The 25,035-nt window shown below is 34.6% G+C and overlaps 2 protein-coding genes across 3 annotated transcripts; both read left to right on the plus strand.

Moving 5' to 3' along the window:
* The first annotated feature begins 2,181 nt into the window (after positions 1–2,181).
* On the plus strand, positions 2,182–5,291 carry LOC133317267 (uncharacterized). Its single transcript, XM_061519122.1, has 5 exons — positions 2,182–2,607; positions 2,832–2,925; positions 3,884–3,921; positions 4,024–4,159; positions 4,622–5,291. The coding sequence occupies exons 1-5, from the start codon at positions 2,290–2,292 to the stop codon at positions 5,032–5,034; spliced, it is 999 nt and encodes a 332-aa protein (XP_061375106.1). The 5' UTR covers positions 2,182–2,289; the 3' UTR covers positions 5,035–5,291.
* Positions 5,292–7,841: 2,550 nt separating this feature from the next.
* Positions 7,842–15,152, plus strand: LOC133317266 (aluminum-activated malate transporter 4-like). Of its 2 annotated transcripts, XR_009752290.1 has the most exons (7): positions 7,842–8,199; positions 9,295–9,432; positions 9,680–9,949; positions 10,074–10,210; positions 10,309–10,455; positions 11,787–12,453; positions 14,790–15,152. XR_009752290.1 is itself a non-coding variant. In XM_061519121.1 (6 exons), the coding sequence occupies exons 1-6, from the start codon at positions 7,875–7,877 to the stop codon at positions 12,396–12,398; spliced, it is 1,629 nt and encodes a 542-aa protein (XP_061375105.1). In that variant the 5' UTR covers positions 7,842–7,874; the 3' UTR covers positions 12,399–12,501. The 2 variants fall into 2 exon arrangements, 1 of the variants encoding a protein (XP_061375105.1); XM_061519121.1 differs by lacking the exon at positions 14,790–15,152 and having other exon boundaries at positions 11,787–12,501.
* The last annotated feature ends 9,883 nt before the right edge of the window (positions 15,153–25,035 follow it).

The following is a 25,035-nucleotide window of genomic DNA, read 5'->3' on the forward strand; positions in this document are numbered from 1 at the left end:
GTATTGAAGGCTAAGTATATCCATTCAGTTAATGTTCATGAGGGATTTATTTCGAAGATTGGACACTCTCGATTGTGGAAATTCATGTGTGCTATATGGCATAAGCTGAAACCAAGACTGATTTGGGATGTTGGGGATGGGTCTCTTATTGATTTTTGGGACGACAATTGGTTAGATCATGCAGGTAATTTAGCTAGTAAAGCTATTGCTCCTATTCCCCAGGCAAGTTTTGGAAGAAAAGTTGTGGAATTTGTGGCAGAGGATGGAGCTTGGGATTGTAGCGAATTGTCCAATTGCCTTCCACGGGAAACTATTCAGGTAATTAGAGGTCACCTTCCACCTCATATTTCTAATGGCCTGATAGATTATTGTGGGATCTTCCTAGTTCAAGTGGGGTAACAGTCAAGCAGTTGTATAATGTTTTGGCTAATCTTTCAGAGGAAATCCCTCAAGTGAACAATGTGTGGTCTCAGATTTGGCAGGTTAAAGGACCAAACAGAATTAGTCTCTTTATGTGGAAGACAACACATAACCGTCTACCAACCAAGAAGATGCTGTCGATGTTAAATATGTCTGCTGCTACCTGTCTGTTGTGTAACGGGGATGAGGAGTCCACATTGCACATGGCCAGAGATTGTAGTCGAATCAGAAATGTTTGGTTAGACCTTTTACATCCTGATATGGTAAGTGAATTCTTTACTGTTGATCTTGATAATTGGCTTTCGTTAAATTTGAGAGTTGATTCGATGAGAATTTTCAATGTTTCCTGGTCTTTGGTATTTACTGTGAGTGTGTGGCATGCCTGGTTGTGGAGAAATAATATTGTTTATGGTGGTGCTTTTGATCGGTACTCTTATAAAACCGATACTATAGCTCAGCGAATTAAGGAGTACAATCAAGCTTGGTTAAGCTGTTATGGTGTTAAGACTAGAAGGTCTCATGAATTTATTTCTGTTTGTTGGACTCCCCCGGAGTCTGGATGGATAAAAATTAATACTGATGGGGCAGCTAGGGGTGCTGGTCGAGGGGCTGCTTGTGGTGCGGTCATCAGGGATGAAACAGGTCGTTGGCTCCAGGGTTTGGCTTATGACATAGGTCATTGTTCAGCTTTAGTTGCTGAATTATGGGGTGTCCTTAAAAGTCTTGAAGCAGCTTGGGCTGGTGGTTGGAGGCGTTGCTTATTAGAAAGTGATTCTAGCTCAGTTATCACTCTACTCACCAAGAATGGTAGAGTAGCTTGAGAGTCTCGTTTGGTGACTCGCATTCGAGCGTGGTTGCAAAAGGATTGGGAGGTTCATTTGCTACATGCTTACCGCGAATGCAATAGTTGCGCTGACTGGCTATCCAAGTTCCCATTGGACCATCATATGGAGAGTAATTTATATATTTTTTCCTTCTCCTCCCCCTGCTATTTTGCCTTTGTATTTGACAGACTTTTCTTTGGTTTGTAATTCTCGTAGGGCTGTTTTGACTTGATTGTTTTCGGGGTTTTTCCCCTCTATGTTACCAAAAAAATAAATGCATTTTAACATATTTAAATTTAATGTTAATTAATTCTGAATTTTTTTTTCAAAAATCTGTTTTTTAGTCAACTGAAGTCCAATGAAATAAATTAATTTTTTTTTTTTTACAATTATTGTTGTTTTTTTATGCCAAATGATGATAGTTTAGTTGACGCATCACGCATGAGAGGTGAGCAGGTGGGGGTAGGAGCATATATTCGATCCTCTTAAATATCATATTTGGAAAAAATTTAAAGTCTTAATTTTATACCCGCTCCAAACATAATTGCCTCCCGTACAAAATATTATTGTTTTAATTAAGAATTTAGATAATATATAATTAATATAATGATGATTGAATAATATAAAGACTCGCTAATAATTTTTGAAAAAAAGTTTTAAACTCTACTTTTTATCATTATTTAAACTCTATTTCACTTAGATAATAGATTGGTATATCTTTATAGAATAATAAGTAAAAAAGTTTAAATAAAGAAATTATGTAAGCGTTTAAAGATTTAATTTGAATAACTAATTCTATAATCAAGTGAGATAAAAATAATTAAATAAGTCATTAACTAAAAGATATAAGAAAAAGATACATACAATTTTAAATATAAAAAAGAACAAAACAAATTTTTTTTGTTTTTCTTTACGCATAGACGCATAGTGAGAATTATGATAATGGCATTTGCTTTCACCCAATCTAATGGTCACACACACACACACACACACTGAGGTCCGAACGGTGAACTGAACCACTCAATGCCCAAGCTTCACTGAAGCTATGACGACGACCACAACGACGTCGTTCCCAACATCTCTGTGCTCGTTCCTTTCACCCAAACCCTTGGCCTCAAAATCTTCACTCTATGTAAATCCAGTTCACAACTCCTTAAGCTCCACCCGTTGGTTCTCTGCAGAGAAACACGCCAATTCGAGGAACCATTTGTGGTGCGAGGCTCGCCGAAAACCCACGGCGTTAGCAACCTCCTCCTCGGCGGAAGAGGACGATGATGAGAATTTAAGGAGAGTGCTTCAAATTGTGTTGTGGGTCGCAGAGGGTGTCTACATTTTGTGGCTCTTCCTGCTTCCTTATGCCCCTGTAGGTACCCTTTTTCGATTTTTTCACCCTACCTGTTTTGTGTAAACGGGGTCTTTAAAAGAACCCAACTTGTGTGTTTCTATCCATATTATAGTATAGAAAATTGCTTATATGGTTTTGAATTGTTGTATTGCACGTTTTTTTCTTTCTTTCTTTGTTTGATGTATCATATAACAGAAATTGATTTCATTTTGAAGTATGAAAGTTTCCTTGTATTGTGATAGGGAGATCCTGTATGGGCCATCAGTTCGGACACATTTAACTCTCTTGTGGGACTTTCTCTCAATTTCTTTTTCATCTTGCCTTTCATGAACTTTGGTATGTTCTTCAATTGCTCATTATACGCCTAATAGAAAATTACTGAGTTGATTGGTTTTGTTTTCATCGCAGAGATTTATGTAAATTTGGATGAATTTATCAGCATTCCATTGTAAGAGAAGAATCATGATTTTTACCTTTTTTTCTATTATGTTTATATTTGTCAATGAACTGGTTTTCAGTAATGAGAAGATTTCTTTTCTGCATAACAGTTTGTGAATTTGAGATAATCATGAAAATGTATCTTCCTAAGTTTTGAAATTCCTTTATTGATTATTGAAAGTGATCTCTTCCTATTTTTTATCCTCCTTTCTTTTGGGAGACATCTTGAGAGGGGAAGCTTGCCGTAGCAATGTAGTACCAGTTAATTTGACAGGATTTATTCTCTTTGATTCTATATAAGCTTCAAGATTTATAATATATTGATGTATGTTGTATGGGCCAAAATGAAATGAAATAGTTGGAGGATATGAAATTGGTACGTGACAAAAGCAGCCCTGCCTTATTTTCTTTTTCTTTTTATTATTAGAAATCGCAGACCCAATCTCTGTGCTTTTTGTTTTTTTCAAAATTTAAATGGTTGTGTCCACATTGTGTGTATGCCGTGTCCTTGCCGTGTCAGAGCCAAGAAATGTTTATTATGAATAATTTTAAATTCATCTTTCATCCTTTGGCATTAGTATGATTTTGATGTAAAAATATAAATATTAAAAAAATAATTTTTGAATATAATAGTTTCTTGTGTTTATACATTGCTTTTGTCCCCACTACTCAAAGTTTTTGAATCCGTTACTGCATTGAAGTCAGCTATTGTGTTCAAAGTAAGACAGAACTGAACTTTGATCTGCCTTTTCTTAAGAATTATGGGGAATATATACTCTTTTGTGGTTTTTTAAGAAAATATTAGGGTTATCCTTGCACTTCAATGATTTCTGCACTGACCATTTTGGCAGAGTAGTCGGCATTCGTTTGATTGATGCCCCAGTTCTTCATCCTGTAAGTATTATTGCACTAAGTAAATACGGTTGGCATTTGGCACCAAATATAGCCCATTTGATGGAAGAATCTCCCTGATTTTGGGCCATTTTCTTGCTTCAGATGTCTGAAGGAGTATTCAACTTTGTGATTGGCTGGACTTTCATGTTTGCCCCTTTGCTATTCACAGATCGAAAGAAAGATAGATACAAGGGATCTCTAGATGTACTCTGGGGCCTGCAAATGTTCCTGACAAATAGTATGTTTCATAGAACTCTCTTGCATTGTTGAGATATATAAAACCATTAATGTAGCCTCACCCAACAGCTTAAGCTTTTGGGTTGAATTGGTTCTTTACATGGTATCAGAGCCTCGGTGTACCGGGTTCGATCCTTACCGCCTCCAATTTCTTTCCAGTGGAATTTCTTTCTTCGCAAAGGTAAGTGGGCCTGTGCATCGTCCACCCTTCAAGCCCAGTGGGCTCTCGTGTGAGGGGACATATTAAGATATATAAAACCATTAATGTAACCTCACCCAACAGCTTAAGCTTTTGGGTTGAATTGGTTCTTTACATGCATGACACAAGTCTTTTTATTACCTTCATAGAACACTAATTTTCCAGCATATAAAAGAGGTCCATGAATGCTTTAATCTCAACTTATTTTTCCTTAATGTATGATGTAATTGCATTTGGTATCATAACTCCTTTATATGATGCCAGCGTTTTTGATCCCATACATGGCTATACGATTGAATGATGCTGATGATGAGAGTGTTCCAATCAAACGTTCACAATTGGGCTCTGTGATGATAAATGGTGCTCCACTTGTTGGACTGATTGGTGGGAGTGCATGTCTTATATCTCTATTGTGGGCTCTTTTTGGTCGAATGGATGCAAATTTTGGGGGCATAGTAGACAGATGGGAGTACTTGGTTGGTTATATTGGATCAGAAAGGCTGGCTTATGCTTTCATATGGGATATATGTCTTTACATGATTTTTCAACCTTGGTTGATTGGTGACAACCTCCAGAATGTCCAGGAAAATAAGGTTGTTGTAGTAAAGTATCTTAGATATGTACCTGTGGTTGGTTTAATTGCTTATCTTCTTTGCTTGGAGCCAAAAGAGGTATAACTTGTGTGTTTGGATGATTAGTTTATTTTGCACTCAAAAAGGCTTTTCAGTTTAAAATCATCTCTTGAACATTTTGTGGAAAAGCTTCTTTGAATTCAAAATAAGCTAATCCACACACTTTCATGTATCAATTCCTATTGTTTCATGATGTTTATGTTACACATAGTCACAGAGAATAATATGTATTTTTAGCTGCCTATGACTGAAACTACTTGCATATCCTTCGATGCTGTTAAATATAATTTTAAGCTGGATTTGAATTATTATTTATATACTTAATGTTTTAATGTGTTTAAATTATAATTTAGCATGGTATATACATGTAGCATGTTTTACTCTTTGATTTGTTAACATTTAATTTTGGCGGATTGGCGGGTTGACCCGCCGGGCTCAACCCATATTGCCACCCCTAACTTTGACCACAAACATAAAAAAAACATTCTCTCTTATTCCACCAAAACATTATCTCTCATTGTGCATGTGGCCCTATTTATTTATGGGTTATATTTATTTCATTTAATATAAGATAAATTAAATTCTTACACACACATAACAAAGTTGGATCTCATCTTTTTTTTTTCTTCAATTATTTATAGGTTCCTCTTATAATTTTGCTTCACTGACATAAGATAACTATCTCCAACAACATAAGAAAAATATTTTCCTTTATTTATATGTTTCTTTGTGATTCGGATAGTTAGAGCCTGTTTGGATAAGCTTTTTTTTCTTCAAAAGTTGCTTTTTTTAAAGAAAAAAAGCACTTCTCGAAAAAAGTCTGTTTGGATGCCTGCTTATAAAAAAAACAGAAGTCATAAAAAAGCCAAAAATATACTTTTTTCATAAGCTAAAAATTTTAGCTTTTAAAAAAAGCCGAAGTCAAAAGCCAAATATTTTTTTCAAAAATCAAATATTTAAAAAAAAAATCTAAATAGGTATAACTTTTATAGAAAGTACTTTTAAAATAAGAAAGTGATAAAAAAGACTTTTTTAAAAATTCAATACAAACACACCCTTAGTATGTGTAGGAATTAGTGTTTACAAATCTGATTTTGGATAACTTTGATTTTGAAATAATTAAATTTGAATAAAAGTAAGTTTGAGTGTTTAATTAATTCATCTTTAAAACCATTTATTTGAAAAGTGATTTTAGCATATTGAATATGGAAAAAAAATAGCCCCATGTTGCATTATTTTATGTTAACTTGATTTTATTCATTGCAAAAGTAAGAAAATATTACCAAACATATTATAACTACGTCACAGTCAAAGAATTTCACTTAAACATGATTTTGGGTAGTTGAACTCCAAACAAACATAATAATATTAACATATGACTTTAATTATTGAATATGACAAAGTTGTGGATTCTACTATGCACAAATTAAACATCAATATCATTATTTTCCAAAAAAAAAAACATCAATATCATTAGAAATTTCTTATGTGAAAGCCACGTGATTTCCAAACTGCATTTGCGTCTCATCAAAAGCATATGGAATTTTTTTTTTTTGGTAACCTGGAATATTTTTAAATTCAATGAATAATATAATGGAACATAATATTTGAAATTATGAATTCGAACTTTTTGTGGTGATAAAATAAATAAATAAATAGCAGCTCATCATATGATTCATATTATTGATCGATACAACCATATTCTAACTTGTCTGCTACACTCACATGCATCTTAAAATGATTGAAATGTAGCACACCTTAAAACACTCCATGGCCAAGATAAACAATGATGAAATTAGTTCCTTGGAGTGAAGAAGTTAGCGATTATGTTTTTGGTCGAAATCATGGCTTGGAAACAAGAGGACTCATGACTGCTATTGATTATGTAATTAATCTAAGTTAGCATCATTGTAACACATGACTTGTTTGGTGCATTATATTTTACAAACAATTTGCAACAATCTTATAAATAATCCATTGCCTTAATAAGTTGCCAATGTTATATAATACCGCACTCTTTGGCTTTGCATTCACAACTAAATTAGGTAAGTCGACATCTATGTAATTAATACTTTTCTTATAAAGGACCGCTAATAAAGGTGGATTCCGTAATTCCCTTATTTGGTTTCAATTCAAGGATTTTTCTTTTAGAGTTTAATTAGTATTCATGTAATACAATTTTATTAATGAACATTCTTAGTATATTAAAGGCAAACCATCAACGCTGAAATATAGCTAGAAAATAAAAATAAAAATAAAGAAACAATACAGTATAAAAAAGTTAAACTTTATTTCATTGTTAAAAGGGGAATAATTATCTCATGTTTCATGAGATAACAGAGACAAAGTAGTGAAGTCTACATTATTTTCTTTTTCTTTTTCTTTTTTTACAAATGGTGGACTTCACTGTCTTGTATCTGTTGCATCAGATAATTATCTCATGCAATATGAGATTAATAGATCCCTTGTTAAAATAGTATAAGTATCGTATCAAAATAATTCAATGATAACACAAATTTCTTAAGTGAGGTCACAAAATCTTATTCACATTATAAAAAGAAGAAAGATAAAAAAAAAATCCTCTATCACTATAGTGGTGTAATGACCTGATATATCTGTGCTGTTACTCATCACTATCATAAAAATTCAAAAAGCAACCTTTACCAAAGATGGGAAATATTTTCACTGGACTCTTCAAACACTGAAGAATAACTTGGGTTGAAAGAAACCCCTCTTCTCGTATATATTCTCATAAATTTGGTTGAATGGTTGGTAAGACTTGCAAATTCCAATTATAAGAATCACTCATTCGCCACACTTGCTTTCTCCTTCTTCCACCGCAAAAACGACACTCACCACCACCGAAACGCAACAACTCACTCACAATGGCAGCGAGAATCGGATCCTTGAGGCACAACTTCGAGGAGAGGCTCCTCTCGAAAATGGACTTCCCGGAGTTGAGGCTCAACGGAAACAGCAACCCCAACGCGCTCTCCGATCGCGTGATGAGGCTCTGCAGTGGCATGCGTGAGTTTTTCCAGAAGCTACAGGAGATGGGTCGCTCCGATCCGAGAAAGGTTGTGTTCGCCATGAAAGCAGGGCTATCGTTGGCACTCGTTTCGTTGGTTATATACATTAAGGAGGAACAGTTAAGCAAGTATTCCATTTGGGCCATCCTCACCGTCGTTGTTGTTTTCGAATTCAGCGTAGGTATTGAGAAAGAACCACAGTACGCTTCTTCTTCTTTCCATTCTCTTGCATATAACTACAGCTTCATTGACTTATCTGAATAATCCTGTTCGAGCAGTGTTCATCACGAATAAATCTTTGGTGCTACTCTTGCACTAAAGATTCAATACATCTCACAAATAGAAATATTATATGCCAGCTAAAATTTTCTTTTCTCTGCCAAATGTTTTTTCTCTCCTGTGATATGTAATGCTTTCATTGATAGGATACACTGAATCTTGGTGCAACAGTAACATCTAAGACTCATTCGTTCAACACACAGTTGTTATAAGACTATTTTTTCGGCCTTTTAATTGATACAATGCACAAAAAATAAGTCCAATTTTTTGACAAACTATTTATCCATGCTGGACATTTGAAAGTACACGTTTAAGTCACACTTCACATCTTGTATGATTTGTGCAAAAGTTAGCATATGTGCTTGTTCAAGTCACGTATGCTCCGATGCCCATCTTGAGGAGCGTGACACATGATAAATGCCTTTTGACTTTTGTACAAGTTGTGTACGAGATTATGCGCGGCTTGAATGCACACACTTTCATGTACGCTCCACTCATTTTAGATCGTTAAATAATTTGATAAAAGAATTATACTTGTGATATTTTTTTTTTTGCATGCATGGGTCAAAAGGCCCTATTTTTTTTTCTAGTCTCACTGCTCGAATTTTGAGATATCTTACTAAAAAAAATAAGCTCCTCGCTATTTAAACCAATGGTTTTTTATATCTTTCCCTTCTTTGTTTGACGAAGAATGGTGAATAAAATATATGACCTTATGGTCACATGACGACGACACTAATAGTTATGCCAAGGCTAGTTAGAGATGTCAACCTAGTGCTAGTACTATAAAACTCGCCCATAGTACATTGACTTATTGGGCCTACAACAGTTTTACCTACTTCATTTGTTTATTACATGTGGAATATGGAACCTTCAAGTCAACAATGCTAACTGTTGTGTAGTGTCAAGGCTTACTTGACGAAGAAATTTCTTTTTTATTTTAAATTTTTTTGGTTAAGTTTATTATTTTTTTATATTTTTGGCGATTTGGGTGTAGGTGCGACCCTGAACAAAGGATTCAATCGTTCTTTGGGAACGATTTCTGCTGGAGGGCTTGCTCTTGGTATTGCACAGTTATCCGTTTTAGCCGGGAAGTTTGAGGAACTTATTATTGTACTCAGTATATTTATTGCAGGTCTAACATTTTCTTTTTGTACTTGAAAAAGGTTTATATTTTCTTTTTTTGTCTGAATCGATACTCGTACCCTTTTTGCATTTGAGGATTATTTATAACTTGTAATCTTGCAAACCAAATTTTTATACCTTTTCTTGCACTGGTTCACAATGACTTAAATATTAGTTGCTAACTAATAATTAAGTCATTTTGGTGGGAAAACAACATTACCGTGGGAATTTGATGACTATGCTTTCGTGGTGTGCAGGATTTTGTGCAAGCTATGTGAAGCTGTACCCTGCAATGAAGTCATATGAATATGGCTTTCGGGTGTTTTTGTTGACATTTTGTATTGTATTGGTATCAGGGAGAACTAGCAGGGAATTTTTCACAACAGCGTTTTACAGATTAGTTCTTATTGCAGTTGGTGCTGGCATATGTTTGTTTGTAAATATTTTCATATACCCCATCTGGTCTGGGGAGGATCTGCATAAATTAGTGGTGAAAAATTTCAATGGAGTTGCTACGTCTTTAGAAGGTTTGCTTGAATTTCCTCATTTTCCCCTTTAAGAGTTTGGTTTGTGTTGTTTATTATGCCTAGTTGCTGTATTTAATTTGGTACTTTTGTCACTCTGGGCTGGTTCCTGTGTAAATTTGTTTAGGCTGTGTTAATGGGTACCTGCAATGTGTTGCATATGAGAGGGTCCCTTCAAAAATTCTTGTTTATCAAGCCTCTGATGACCCTCTTTATCGTGGCTATAGAGCAGCAGTGCAATCGTCAAGTCAAGAGGAGACTTTGGTATTCATATTTCAAAATTGTCTCCTTTCCCTTTCTCAATAACATAAACGCCAAAAACTTGTGGCCACATGTTATACAATTTTATCTTACTCTTGCAGTTAGATTTTGCATTATGGGAGCCACCTCATGGTCCATACAAGACGTTCAAGTATCCTTGGAGAAGTTATGTTAAAGTCAGTGGAGCTTTGAGGCATTGTGCTTTCATGGTCATGGCAATGCATGGATGCATTCTTTCAGAAATACAGGTAAAAGAAACCTTTCCTTTCTTGATCTGTGCTAAATGTTAGCTGTATTTAATTGTTGTTAGTGTTTTATGCTACATTGTCTTTTATCGGGGGGAAGAATTTAACCATGACTGAACTTTTGGTTTATTCTTGGCTCTGTTCGCTGTAAATTTATCCTGCAGCTTCATCTACCTGATTTGCTGTTCTTTTCAGTGTTTTTTCATTATGATATTTTTCTTTGTAATGTCTTCTTTCAATCTTTTGCGAGCTCCTAGAACACTTGGCAATATATAAAGAGTATATCTTCACCTTCCATGAGCTCACTGTTGATTAATTTTGACAACTGTATCATTCGCTGTACAGTTAGAATGTGAGTACTTAACAATGATCAAGCTGAAAATTAGTCGAAAGCTGAATATAACTGCAGTAAAAGGAGGGAGTTATGTGATGGTCAATTGCTTACATACTGAGGGCTTATCTTATGTATCTTATTTCTGTGTGTTAATAATAGGAAAATGGAGAAATCTCTAAAAAGAATAGGAAAATGGTCTGTTATTAGTTAATACCAAGGAACCAATTCATTTATAATTAGGGGAATGAAAACTTCAATATTTGTATTAAGAGGAAGATGTTGATATTTTGAACTAGGCAGATTGGTTTATTCCAAAATGTCTGGGGTAAAATTCAGCTGAGCAATTGAATTTCAGAAGATACTTAAGCAACGGTTAAATTTACATTATTAGCATCACAATTTTTATTCCCTGTTTGATGGCTAGATAAAACATAACTCCAAATGCCAGATTTTCAGTATTGTATAATTTCTCAGAGGACTTTCCTTTTAAAGTCCATGAATCGCATGAGTGACTTGTCTATGCTACTGCTAACATCTATTGTTTTGTTCTTTTTCTTCTTTTGCCCATATTTGAGATAAGGTAAATGAACCCCTAATCATTTGTTGCTTTTTGTCTAAATTACTTGATTATTGCAGCAAAATTAACGTATGCTGACTTCAAAGATAGCTAACTTAAGTTATAAAGTCAAATTATTGTAGATGATGTGTCACTTTAATTGGTTTGAGAAGGCAGGATATGTTTGCTGTTTTACACACATTATCAATAACCAATAAACTTGCAGGTTGTACTGTCTCCGTACAAAGGAAAATAAGATGCTATTTGAGTCCATGTTTAAGCCTTTTCTGGCTCACCTTGAAATTGTAAAATCTGAGAATGAAGATCAATATTCAGGATTTTTTTAATGAAGACTTAAATGTATTAAGATAATGCTTTATTTGGAGGCTCTTAAGCATATTTGTGTAACTATATATTGTTGATATCCGAATTTCATAAACACAGGCACCCCCAGAAAAGAGGCTGGTTTTCAGTAATGAACTTCAGAGGGTTGGTACTGAAGGAGCTAAAGTATTGCGTCAACTTGGAAGCAAAGTGGAAAAGATGGAAAAACTAAGCACCTCTGACATACTCTTGAAAGTACATGAAGCAGCTGAGCAATTGCAGATGAAGATTGACCAACAATCATTCCTCCTAGTCAATTCAGAGTGCTGGCAAGCAGCAAGAACAAGAAGGCCTAAAGAAAATGAAAATCCTCAAAATTTGATTGATGTTAAAGACAATGAAAACAAACAGTCAATGATTGCTTCCCTCAGTGAAACAAGGGGTGACTCGAGACTTAACATAAGCACAGAGCCTTCAATGCCAGAATTGAACTTTTCACAAAGCATGATGTGCAATAAAATATCATGGCCACGTCTCTCATTCTTGGGAGAAGCCATGGTAAGTGAGCAAGATTCCAAAGTATATGAAAGTGCGAGCTCCTTGTCTTTGGCAACATTTGCTTCACTTTTAATAGAGTTTGTTGCAAGACTTCAAAATCTTGTTGATGAATTCCAAGATCTCAGTGAGAAGGCCAATTTCAAAGACCCGTTTGACAAACCAATGTTGAAGTAGGTTAAAATGCCACTTTGGACCTGACATTTCAGGCTCCTTAGCTTCAAAATTGGAGGTATGTATAATCTAGCTATTTATAATCTATCTTATAATGTTCTTCCACTATAATTGCCACATGTTTTTTTTTTTTTGCCCCTTAAATTTTAGTTTTTAATTCTTTTAAATTATAATTTCGTTTTATTTCTTTTTGATTTTTCATTTCTGTCTTTAATGTTTTTCTTGACTTTTCATATTTTTTAACCTTTTAAATTTTGATTTTTTTCGATAGTTTTTTTTCTAAAGTTTATGAACAAATAGCACTACATTGATTTTTTTTAATAAATTAAAGAGAATGCATACTTTATTATATATAAAAATATTAAATAAAGAAAGATAAAAACTTCATTAGTAAATTGATCTTACTTTTGAAAATTGTAATAGAAAGAATATTTGAATAATATTTATTTAATTTAATAATTGGATGTTTCATCAATAATATATTTCAATTGTATTTATATTGATAATATCAGCATCCTATTTATATATATATATGATAACATACTAAATACAAATCTTCCTTAGTACAGGATGAGATGAATTAATCTAAATGTTACATTTCCAATAAAGATGCAATTATTTTATTGGATGAAATAATATATTTTCGACTGAACAATATAAAAGTAGTGAAATTTGAGCGTTAGAAGCATAAATTAAAGGGATTCATGAATATTATGTCACAGTATTGAGCTTCCATCATCACCCTCACAATGCAAGTGGGCCTCATCAATTTTCATAAAAAAACAAAAAATAAAAAAGTGGTACACAGGTATCAATGTGTCTGTAGATTTCCAATAACATAATCAAACGATTTCCTTAAATTAAAATAGAAGTTTGCATTTGTCATTTAACATGACACAACAAATTTTTCTACACACACAACATTTTGTGGGGTTCACATTTTTTGAAAAAAAAAAAAGAGAAATTACGGCACTCAAAACGAATATAACATTACATAATCACTTTTTCTACAACATAACTTTTATAAAATTCATTAAAATATGTTATATAAAAATAGTTTTGTTTAAAACTTTAAAAAAATTATTAAAATAACGTTAACTCATATGATTATTAAATTTTAAATATTAGTCCTTTTTTATGCTGTTAACTATGTGTGGCTTGATTTATTTTGCATTAAAATTTTCTAAAACCAAATATTGCTGTTTAAATATTTTAATTACAAATTTTTAAAGCTACTAATGTAAATGAGGTATGATCCTTTGACACTAGTGTCAAATTTGAAGTTTGACACTTCTTCTGATAGTCGTTAGATCAAAAAAGATCAATGGTGTCACATGCTTCCAAATTAGAGTCGTTGATCTTTTTTGATCTAACTGTTATTAGATGAGGTGTCAAATTTTAAATTTGACACTAGTGTCAAAAGATCCTATCTCAATAAAAATATATATATATATATATATATATATATATATATATATAGAGGTAGGATCCTTTGACACCGGTGTCAAAAATTTCTCATATAAGAGCCGTTAGATCAAAAAATATCATTGGTATCACATGCTTACAATTCAAAGTTGTTGATATTTTTTGATCTAACGGCTCTTAGATAAGGTGTCAAACTTTAAATTTGACACCGGTGTCAAAAGATCCTGCCTCATATATATATATATATATATATATATATATATATTAAATGTTTATTTATTGTATTAAAAATTTATTGTCATAAATATTGGATGTAACCAACCAAGGCTTTTTGACCATTGTAGCCCTTATGTAATAATTAATTACCAAACTGACCTTGATTATAAACTATTTCAAAAATTTAACCTCTCCAGAAAACATAACACAAATCTGCCCCTGTTTGACCGTTGACCACCAAGCCTACCCGGATATATTTTGAAATTTTTTATCTACCTGGGTAGGAAGGGGGTACCCGGGTATATTTCTTGAATCTGAAAAAATGTTTGAATTATTTACCTGGGTACGTAGGGAGGGGGTACCCGAGTAAATAATCCGGATTGAAAAACAAGCAGAGATGGTGCCATGCCAACTGAAGAACAACAATTCCGAATTGAAATTAATTTAAAATAGAGATATACTAACGTGAATTAGTAATAGGGTTCGTACAAAGGGGAGAGGGTGTTAGGGTTTACAACAATTTTTTTTTCTAAAATAGAGATATAATTTTTTTAAAACACTTTGTTATGTTTCATAATATGTAGAAAGTAAATATATAAAAAATAGATTGTATATTCTTAATTAAGTAATTTAAAATAGAAAAACATAGTATCAAATTGTGGAGGTTTAAAACTTGCCAAAAATTAAATCATTTGTTGGAGGTTTTCTTGACCTCCACTAAAAAACCTCCAATGATCCCCCATTTTTTTGTAGTGGTAACAGAGATTACTAACGTGAGCGGGTGGCTTCCCAGAGCTGCATCTCGCCGTGCTCGTAGTATTCTGAGGTGCGAATGATAACAAGAATGAGGTGATCCCCTTCTTTGACAATGTTATCCACCGTTCATTTTAGTGCTTTGATGCTGCATGGTGAGAAATCCACAGCCACGCCCAATCTCCTATTTGCATTACCAGCCATTTCTCTCTACAACAACGATCAAACTATCTTATTCTTGAGACCTCTTTTTTGTTAAGTTGCTCTGTATAATAGGTCAGGTTTTTGTTTTGTTTTATTTTTAATGTTAACGTTTCACGTGACATTGAGCTTTGATGACCGAAGACCGCAACTTCTGAGGCAGGCACCGAAGACAGCGACAATTGCGTACCCGGGTATATTTCTCTACCTACAAATGTTTTAAGAGTGTAAATTTTTAATCTGGATTTTAAATATAAAGAAAATCAGAAAAGTAATTATAACCTATGTTTTTGAGTTTTGTGGACACAAACCTCAGCTTTGAGTTTGGTATTTTCAATTTGGAGTTGTTGTTCTTCAGTTGGCATGGCACCATCTCTGCTTATTTTTCAATCTGGATTATTTACCCGGGTACCCCCTCCCTACCCGGGTAAATAATTCAAACATTTTTTCAGATTCAAGAAATATACCCGGTACCCCCTTCCTACCCGGGTACTACCCGGGTAGGAAGGGGATACCCGGGTAGGCTTGGTGGTCAACAGTCAAACATGGGCAGATTAGTGTTATGTTTTTTTAAAGGGTTAATTTTTCGAAATAGTTTCTAATCGAGGTCAATTTGGTAATTAATTATTACATAAAGGCTACAATGATCAAAAAGCCAAGCAACCAACCGACCAACGCGTGCTATCTTAACTAGTATCCAAAGGTTACAGAGGTTGACAAATGACAAACGAAGATGTTCCTTTTCGCACCACTAGGGTTAGCCTAGTGGTGTGGGGTGTGTGTGTTAAGAGTGTGTGTAGTGTAGGGTGTTGTGTTCAATTCCTTGTAACCTCAAAAAAGATGTTCCTTTTCTTTTATCATTTTCATAGAAATGCAAAGATGTTCCTTAACTAGTAGAGTGGGAGGAATAAAGATTAAAATGTTTAAAAATATCTTTATCTTTATATTTTGTATATTTTGATGTCTCTAATTTTTTTTTTATCTTTTTTTATTTTTATTTATGTATTTTTGTATTCGCAGTTTCATACCTTCTTCACGCCAAAGTTTTCAATTTAGCAAATTTGGAGAGAGTAAACTCGTAAATATGTCTCTTCAAGCTGCTAAAGTTCTATACCATAAGCTATGAAATACACATATGCTCTCAAACACGGACTCGTGTTTTTTTTGTTAATTGTGCGTGTCCGACACGTGTTCGACACGGACACGCTCTGACACGCGTCCGACACGCGGTCAATATTTTAGGACATATGGTCAATTCTCCGACACGCTTCGACACGTTTTTTCGACTCAGTCAATTTTTTTCGACACATGATCAACGCTTGGACACGTTTTTTTTTTAATCTTAATTTTATTTTATTAACTAAAAATAAAAAAATTATTTATAAATCAATTTTTTGCTGTTAACAAGGTACGAAAAATTATTTTTGTTTATATATATATATATATATATATATATTTAATACAATTTTTGTTTATATTTATGTCATGAAATTTGAATATTTGATTGATTATATGACTTATTATGGACAGTTATATCTATTAAATATAAATTATATTATATATATTAAAAATATTATTTAATATCAAAATGTGTCCCAACGTGTCAAAATATGTCATTTTTTAGAATTAACGTGTCGTCGTGTCGTGTTGTATCCCGTATCAGTGTCCGTGGATCATAGCACATATGTTCTTATTCTGCACCCGGAAAGGTTATACATGGAGAACAAAAGGATACAAGAAATTTGACTTCAAAAGATCAACAATAGGAAATTTGGGAACCTGAGAAGACCTAGTCTTACAAAAACAGATGGTGACGAAAAGGGAGGTTGGAATGTGCTTTCGTAAGATATTAGATTATCCATATTTAAAATAGGACTAACATTCGTATCACTAGGCAAGCCAAGAAAATATAAATATGTATTAGACTCATATTTATCTAAAATAAGAAAAGGAATAATTGTTATGTCATGAAACTATTTAAATCAGTGCTTAGAGTGAAGTTCAAGACAACTGCGTACTATAACATAATTACCTTCATTAAAATTGTAATTCGTGCAATATACATTAGTGGTAAGTCTGTAATATTTACTTTTCAAAGCAAGCTTACGTCTAATGCTGTCATGCAGTCTACAAATATATAATGCGAAAGACTCAACAAAGTGTCAAAGTCTCATGGCCTCAAAGAAACGAGGAGAGAAGCCACCAGGAGCGGTCAAGTATTGAGGGACTTAATAATTTGTATAAGGTTATAGAATCAAATCTCAGCGTTATAATTGTATTAAAAAAATAAAAAATAAAGAGAGGCAGAAATCAATAGGCGGGTGGGGATAAACTATGGAAAATCTCAAATAAGCTCTCATCAACTTGTGTAACAAACTCCTCCAGGACTAATGCAAAAATAAAGCTATTATCGGAAGAATATAGCTAATTGGTGATTAACTCCCGAAGTAATTTATCAAATATAATATCCCTCAACTCCTCTGCTGAGTAAAATATCTATGGGAAAAGTGTGTGTCATTTTAAATGATGTAAAGTTGTGTCGTGAGAGAAAAATAGATCATGGGGGAAGAGTGGACAAAAAAATAAAGGTGTGGGTTTCATTTCTTTGTGAGAATAAACAAGTTGTGTCATTTGAAAGGAGAGACAAATTTTGCTATATCTAATGGGAGGCCTTTATAAATTGTGGGTCTACGAGATCCAATTTAACAGTCAAGACAACAACTAATTAACATCACATTTGACTCCAAACTTTCTTTTTCAAACTCTTTATAGATCAAAAGGTGTAAACTCATTCTTTGTTGGAAATCGACACACAAACAACACAAATTGAGAAAATAGAAAAGAGAAAGGGAAGAAAAATTTACAAATAAGTTTTCCCTGGTTCACCCAATATAGGTTATGTCCAGCTTGTCTATACTATATTCACATCAATGTTACTTGTTATAAGTCACTCGGTTTACAATGGAATATAAATAAGATTTAGAAAATACTAACAACAACTATTTATGGGCCCAAGCCCAAACTACTAAGAAAAAGAAAATTATAATAAGTCAGAGGCTCACAACAGTATCAGGCCTCTACAGGCCCCGGGTTGCTGCCCCTTGCACCCTCGTCGGGGCGGCTCCCTTAGAACCTCGCCCGCTCACCTGGAAGCGGGATCCAAGTTGGCTTTCTGCTGACCTCGCCAACAAGAGTCCTCATATGAATGCGAAGTATGCGTCATACCTAACATTCTTTGCATCACTCGCTAATGATCAGACCAAATACAATATGGGCTGGCCAATATGTATCAAGCCCAGTCACACACGGTTGAGATGCGGATTGTTGACACGAGCTGTCGAACTCGCGCAAATTAAAAATTATTTTTTTATTAGGGTTCAGAAAATTTGTAGTAGAGTGGAAACCCTAAGTCGTCTCTCTCAAGGAAATTGCTTGGGTAAAAATCATTTATCAAAACAGAAATTAAAAGGGGTTTTTTTTGAATTTTGGTTGAATAATTTAAAAGGCAGAATATGAAATTGGATTTAAAATTCGTAATTAAAAATAACCAACCTAAGGTTAGGGTTCCATGGATGTCTTTCCTCGGATAAAAAGATATCAGAATCGTGATTGATTTGTCAATCGAATCAGAATCCTTATTTCCAATTGACAACCCTCTCTAAGCGATCGCTTAGCATTTGATCAAATACGGTGCTTCTACTCATACAATCGCAGAGTATCAGCCCGCTTGATTTAAGGTCATAGGGTCAATCAATCTAATCATCAAATCTGATGATTAATCCCTTTCCATAATCGCAATCGCGAACCTCAGATTAAATATCCACGATCGTACGATATCAATCTGAGTTGGGAAGGGAAACGAGACTGATTTAAAATAAAGCGCAGACCCTCAAGACTAATCCATGGAATCCGTTACCCTTAGGTTGATTAAAACGTTCTTAGCCTCGCATGGCTAAGGTAAACATGATTAAAATAAAAAGAAGAAGAAAAAGAAAAAGATGAAGAACGCGAAGTACGCTTAAGAGAAAGTGCTTTGATCCTCAATTTCGAAAATTACAGAATGAAACAAATGTTTCCTACTCTGCCGTCATATACCCCTACCCAAAGCGAGTTAGGGTTCAGTTCTGATCGGCCCATCTATCTAAAATGAAAAATAAAATAAATAAAATAAAATAAAACAAAACTTGGCTTTGGGACACTTATGTAATTGGGTTTTAAATTACAAGTCTAAAACTTCAGCAAAACACGTTCTTCTTGGCGTCAGAAATCGACCAGCTTCCAGTCCTAATTGGGCTTCGAGCTCTCATAAGAATTGTAGCTCTCTGTGTTATCTGAAAAACCCAACTAGAACTAAGTCAATACGATACCTGTGGACCGAGATATGGCCAAAATACAGAAGTAACGTAAAGCTGAAAAATTCTGACGAAAATAAATTAAACCCAATCAAACACTAAAAATGTAAATTAACTCAAAACATCATTATTTTATTCAAATAAATCCTAAAAATACTAATCAAGAGTAACAAATAAGTGTAATAAAATATGAGTTATCAAATTCCCCCACACTTATCTTTTTGCACTCCTGGGCAAAAACTAGAATAGCAAAAGAAAGCAAAGAAATAAGAGAAGAGTGAAGATCAACCTATCCTTCCTAATAATTAGCAAGTATACAAAAGATAACAAAAATCGCAAGTCTTGAACAGATAAAACAACAAGGACAAAAATTGCTTAATCTCAAATCACAAGACCTGTCAATTTCAACTGCAACTGCACAAAAATGGTTCCTCACAGGATGCTCTCAATTTTCTCTGAAGTGTATAAGTTAATTTAGCATATCACTCAAATCAACTCCAGAAAATCCATAGGCTTGCTCAAATTCTACTTCTCCACTGCTAATAACACATACATGCACAAATCAAGAGGGCTTTATGCAGGGTTGTAATGGGGCTGAGGTAAAGGTATGGATGAATATGGAAGAGAAAGCTAAACACCCCAGAATTTTACAAAGAGCAAAAGTTAAGAACTAAACTAAGAACATAAAACAAAGATACTGAAAAGATAAACACTTTTTGTTTTGTTTTGTTTTTTGTTTTGTTTTTTTTTTGTTTTTGTTTTTGTTTTTGTTTTTGTTTGTTTTTGTTTTTGTTTTTGTTTTGAAGAAAAACCACATAAGTACAACCACATATGTCACCCCCCACACTTAAACTTTTGTCCGTCTCGGGCAAACCCCCACACTTAAACACAACATCACAATGAAACCAATGCTCAGTAAAACTCCAGGGTGTGGAATTAATTGGTTTTTCACTTAGGCTTGTAATGCGCTTAAGAAATAAAGGATATAAAGGTTCAAAAGGGCTCACCAAGGGATAATAATATAAGGGATGGCTATCTGGCTAAAGTGGGTAAAGAAAGAAAGAATGCCTCAATCATATTCATGCATGCAAGTGAAAAATGCAGTTTCAAAAAGAACAAGAGCAAGTTCTAGAGGACAACAATCAAGAGCAGAATCACACAAGAAAGAAAAACTGGCCTACAGAGAAAGACCATGTCTACAGGCTCAAAAACCCCACAAGGGTATACCACATCATGCAATCAGCAGCAAGTAATGCAATCCAAGAATCAAGAACCAAGCCTAAGCAAAAAATTTCTATCAAACCCTGTGATTTAAGTATATCCATGTACCACTTAATAATTACCAGAAAGAAAAGGAAAATCTACCTATGAAAAATCATAAACTAAACGAAAGAAAGGAAAATAAAAATAAAAATGCAAATAACAGAAAGAAAAGAAAAAGAAGGAAGAGAACTCCCTGAACTCCCTAAGGAGAATAAACAACATCAAGTAGCTTGATTTCTTCCTCACTGGTTTAACACTTTCTTCAAGCAAAATGCGGTGCATGCACATGGAAGGGCTGATTTCCACATTATCTGCTAAAGTCCATCCAATTGCCTTCTTACTTTCTTTCAGCAATGTCAAAAGCTTTTCCTCCTGCTCAGGTAGAAGGTTCTTGGCCACTATCACATGTAACTGTTCATTTTCCTCCAGATATGAATACTTCAGATGGTCAGGCAGAACCTTTAGTTCCAACTTAGGTGGCTGCTCAGTGGATGGGAGAAGTCTAGCGGGTGCAAATTCTGCAAAAAAACAAGTCAGCAGCTATGCCTGTAAACAAATTCTCAGAAACAAAATTAGGATCATCAAAAATATCAGCAGGCAATTCAGGTAATGCAGATTCGCACTCAGAATCAGATTCATCAATAAGTGCATCGTTAAAACCAGAAAGATGTGATGTTATTTCAGCACACACAATGCACTCTTGACTATCACTATAATCACAGAAATCAGAACCATGAATAGATGAAAAATCAGAAAAATCAGCAAGGAATTCAGGAGAAAAATCCTCAACAACTTCATTTATCACATCAATGCAGAAAACAGGATGATCAGATGTATTAGTGCTCTGCTTCTTGGAGCTAGTGTCACTTCCCTTACATGACTCAGCAGCAGTGTGGTTTGGCTCCTCCATATGCTTGCCAGACCGCAGAGTAATAGCACTCACATTTTCGCTTCCTTTTGGATTTGGAACTGTTTGGGATGGAAGGGAGCTGCCACTTGCTTGTTGATTTTGACTCATTGACGTTGCAAGTTGGCCAATCTGTGTTTGCAGATTCTGGAGGGAAGACTCAGTAATCTGCTGGAACTGCAGATTGTTAGATGTCATCTGCTTCACTAAATCCTCCAAAGAAGGGTCATTGCTACTAGCTTGCTGCTGCACTGGTGGCTGTTGCATTTGCTTCTGCTGCATTGGCTGTGGAGATGCAAATTGTTGAAAATTTTGCCTCTGTTGTGAAGGTACAAACTGCTGCCTCTGCTGGAATGGTGCACTTTGCTGATTCTGGCTCCATTTGAGATTGGGATGATTTTTCCAGCCAGGATTATATATATTGGAGAAGGGATTGTTTTGCTGCTGCTGCTACTGGTACTGTGGCTTTCCAAGAAAAACTGCAGCAACAGACTGATCAACTTGGATATCGCTGTCTGGAAAGGAAGGACAAGCATCTATAGGGTGAAAAATTGGATTCATAGAAAACAGAAGCAAAAATAAATCTATTAAAAATACTAAATGAACTCAAAATGATATGAGACCAACTCTCCTAAACTCTAAATGATCCTACGGACTCAAAAATCAAATAAAATTTTTTCGAAAAATAAAATAAAATACTAAACGAACGAATTCGGCAAAACTAGCCCCTCGACTTTTGTCAGGGATGATCGTCTTCTTCAATTCACCAATTTTCAGATCGATCAAAGTAAGTCGAACAAATCCAGAAATACCCGACACGTCCCGGAATGACAAAGAAACACCAAAACGGGTTAGTAAATGACAGAATTTGGAAAAATTAAGGGTCACCTCACACCCTATTAGGGTATGACTTATGCTCAGAAGGTCGAATTCCTTTGGGAACAGAACTCTCAGAGCCAATATCTCAAACTGAAGTTTTACCGATTTCCCCAAATTCGCCCAAAACTGCCCAAAACGTAAATCGTAATGCAAAAAATTCAAAAACTGAGAAAAGATGCCTCTCCAGAATCAAATTCCGATGCAGAATCAAAGGTGCAGAAATCGGAATAAGAAACGCAATCGAGTGCAAAACGCAAAAACAAGACAGGTGCGCAAACAGAAATTTACGGTTTTTTTTTTTTTCAGAAACAGAAACGAAAAATGGAGAAGAAGAAGAAGATGATCAAGTTCAGAAAATGATTTAGATCGATGCAATTTCCCCGGCAACGGCGCCAAATTTGACTCGAGCTGTCGAACTCGCGCAAATTAAAAATTATTTTTTTTATTAGGGTTCAGAAAATTTGTAGTAGAGTGGAAACCCTAAGTCGTCTCTCTCAAGGAAATTGCTTGGGTAAAAATCGTTTATCAAAACAGAAATTAAAAGGGAGGCTTTTTGAATTTTGGTTGAATAATTTAAAAGGCAGAATATGAAATTGGATTTAAAATTCGTAATTAAAAATAACCAACCTAAGGTTAGGGTTCCATGATGTCTTTCCTCGGATAGAAAGATATCAGAATCGTGATTGATTTGTCAATCGAATCAGAATCCTTATTTCCAATTGACAATCCTCCCTAAGCGATCGCTTAGCATTTGATCAAATACGGTGCTTCTACTCATACAATCGCAGAGTATCAGCCCGCTTGATTTAAGGTCATAGGGTCAATCAATCTAATCATCAAATCTGATGATTAATCCCTTTCCATAATCGCAATCGCGAACCTCAGATTGAATATCCACGATCGTACGATATCAATCTGAGTTGGGAAGGGAAACGAGACTGATTTAAAATAAAGCGCAGACCCTCAAGACTAATCCATGGAATCCGTTACCCTTAGGTTGATTAAAACGTTCTTAGCCTCGCATGGCTAAGTTAAACATGATTAAAATAAAAAGAAGAAGAAGAAAAAGATGAAGAACGCGAAGAACGTTTAAGAGAAAGTGCTTTGATCCTCAATTTCGAAAATTACAGAATGAAACAAATGTTTCCTACTCTGCCGTCATATACCCCTACCCAAAGCGGGTTAGGGTTCAGTTCTGATCGGCCCATCTATCTAAAATGCAAAATAAATTAAATAAAATAAAATAAAATAAAACTTGGCTTTGGGACACTTATGTAATTGAGTTTTAAATTACAAGTCTAAAACTTCAGCAAAACACGTTCTTCTTGGCGTCAGATATCGTCTAGCTTCCAGTCAGAATTGGGCTTCGAGCTCTTCATAAGAATTGTATCTCTCTGTGTTATCTGAAAAACCCAACAAGAACGGAGTCAATCCGACAATTGTGGACCGAGATATGGCCAAAATACAGAAGTAACGTAAAGCTGAAAAATTCTGACGAAAATAAATTAAACCCAATCAAACACTAAAAATGTAAATTAACTCAAAACATCATTATTTTATTCAAATAAATCCTAAAAATACTAATCAAGAGTAACAAATAAGTGTAATAAAATATGAGTTATCAATTGTTGTTCTTGGTCTTGGGCCTGGAGTTGAAGTTGGATATTATTATGTCTCTGTCCTTTGCTAGCGCGATGAATCCGAATGGGGGGTACCTGCAAAGACACTCTGATGCTTAAGTCAGTATCAGAGGCAGGAGTTTGTATGTTCTTTATGTAAAGGATGAATTTACCTGAGTGTTGTACCCTTTGCTTATATAGCGGTTATGATGTCGCCCTAGTAAGGCGGTATGGCCTCCGATTGGCCAGGTTTGGGTTGCAGGTCAGGCTAGAACCTGAGTAGCCTTATCTTCTTAATGTCAAGCTATAGAGTCTCGGCAAACTGGTGTTGTCCTCTGTTTATTAGTTCAAAGGCGCGATGGGCTTTGCCTTAGTTCTCAAGTTAACTTCCTCTTTCCTGGAGTTTACGCCTAAGGGCGGTTCCATGCGCGATGGGGGCATCGCGTCTTGCTGTGTGCGCGATGATGACTATCGCGCTTAGTTCTGGACCCTTCATGGGTTTGGGCTTCTTTGTGTGTTATTGGGCCTCCAATGGGCCTTCTATATTTTGTCCGGGTCAAATGCCCCCTAGCTTGCAGTTTTGTCATGTGGCAATGTTGTGAGCTATGTGCTGTTGATCGCGATAGTTATATTCCATATAAGGTTAGAGATAATTACCAATCTTATAGAAGATTTAAAGTAATATTATATATCACTTATCAAAGAAGGAGAACCAAGAATCAAACCTAAGTCATGACTTGTATGCATAAAGGGTTCGATTAGTTGTGTTAACCATCATTAGATGGGACATAAAATAATATTTTTACCTTATGATTAAATGAATAAATATCCTCTCTCTTATTAATACATTAGGTCACACTTATTAATTTTCAATAAATTGGAATCGACAATATATATACACATATATATATATAGGGAAAAAAGTTTCCGATGTTACTTTAGATAACTTTATCTAATGTTCATCGAAACGACGTCGTTTTGGGGTTAAAAACTTAAAAAATTAGAGTGATAAAGACTATTATAAC

Source organism: Gastrolobium bilobum, unplaced genomic scaffold, assembly GCF_033153095.1.
Source record: "Gastrolobium bilobum isolate Gb01-03AN ecotype WA unplaced genomic scaffold, APGP_CSIRO_Gbil_v1 utg1269, whole genome shotgun sequence".
Taxonomy (NCBI): Eukaryota; Viridiplantae; Streptophyta; class Magnoliopsida; order Fabales; family Fabaceae; genus Gastrolobium; species Gastrolobium bilobum.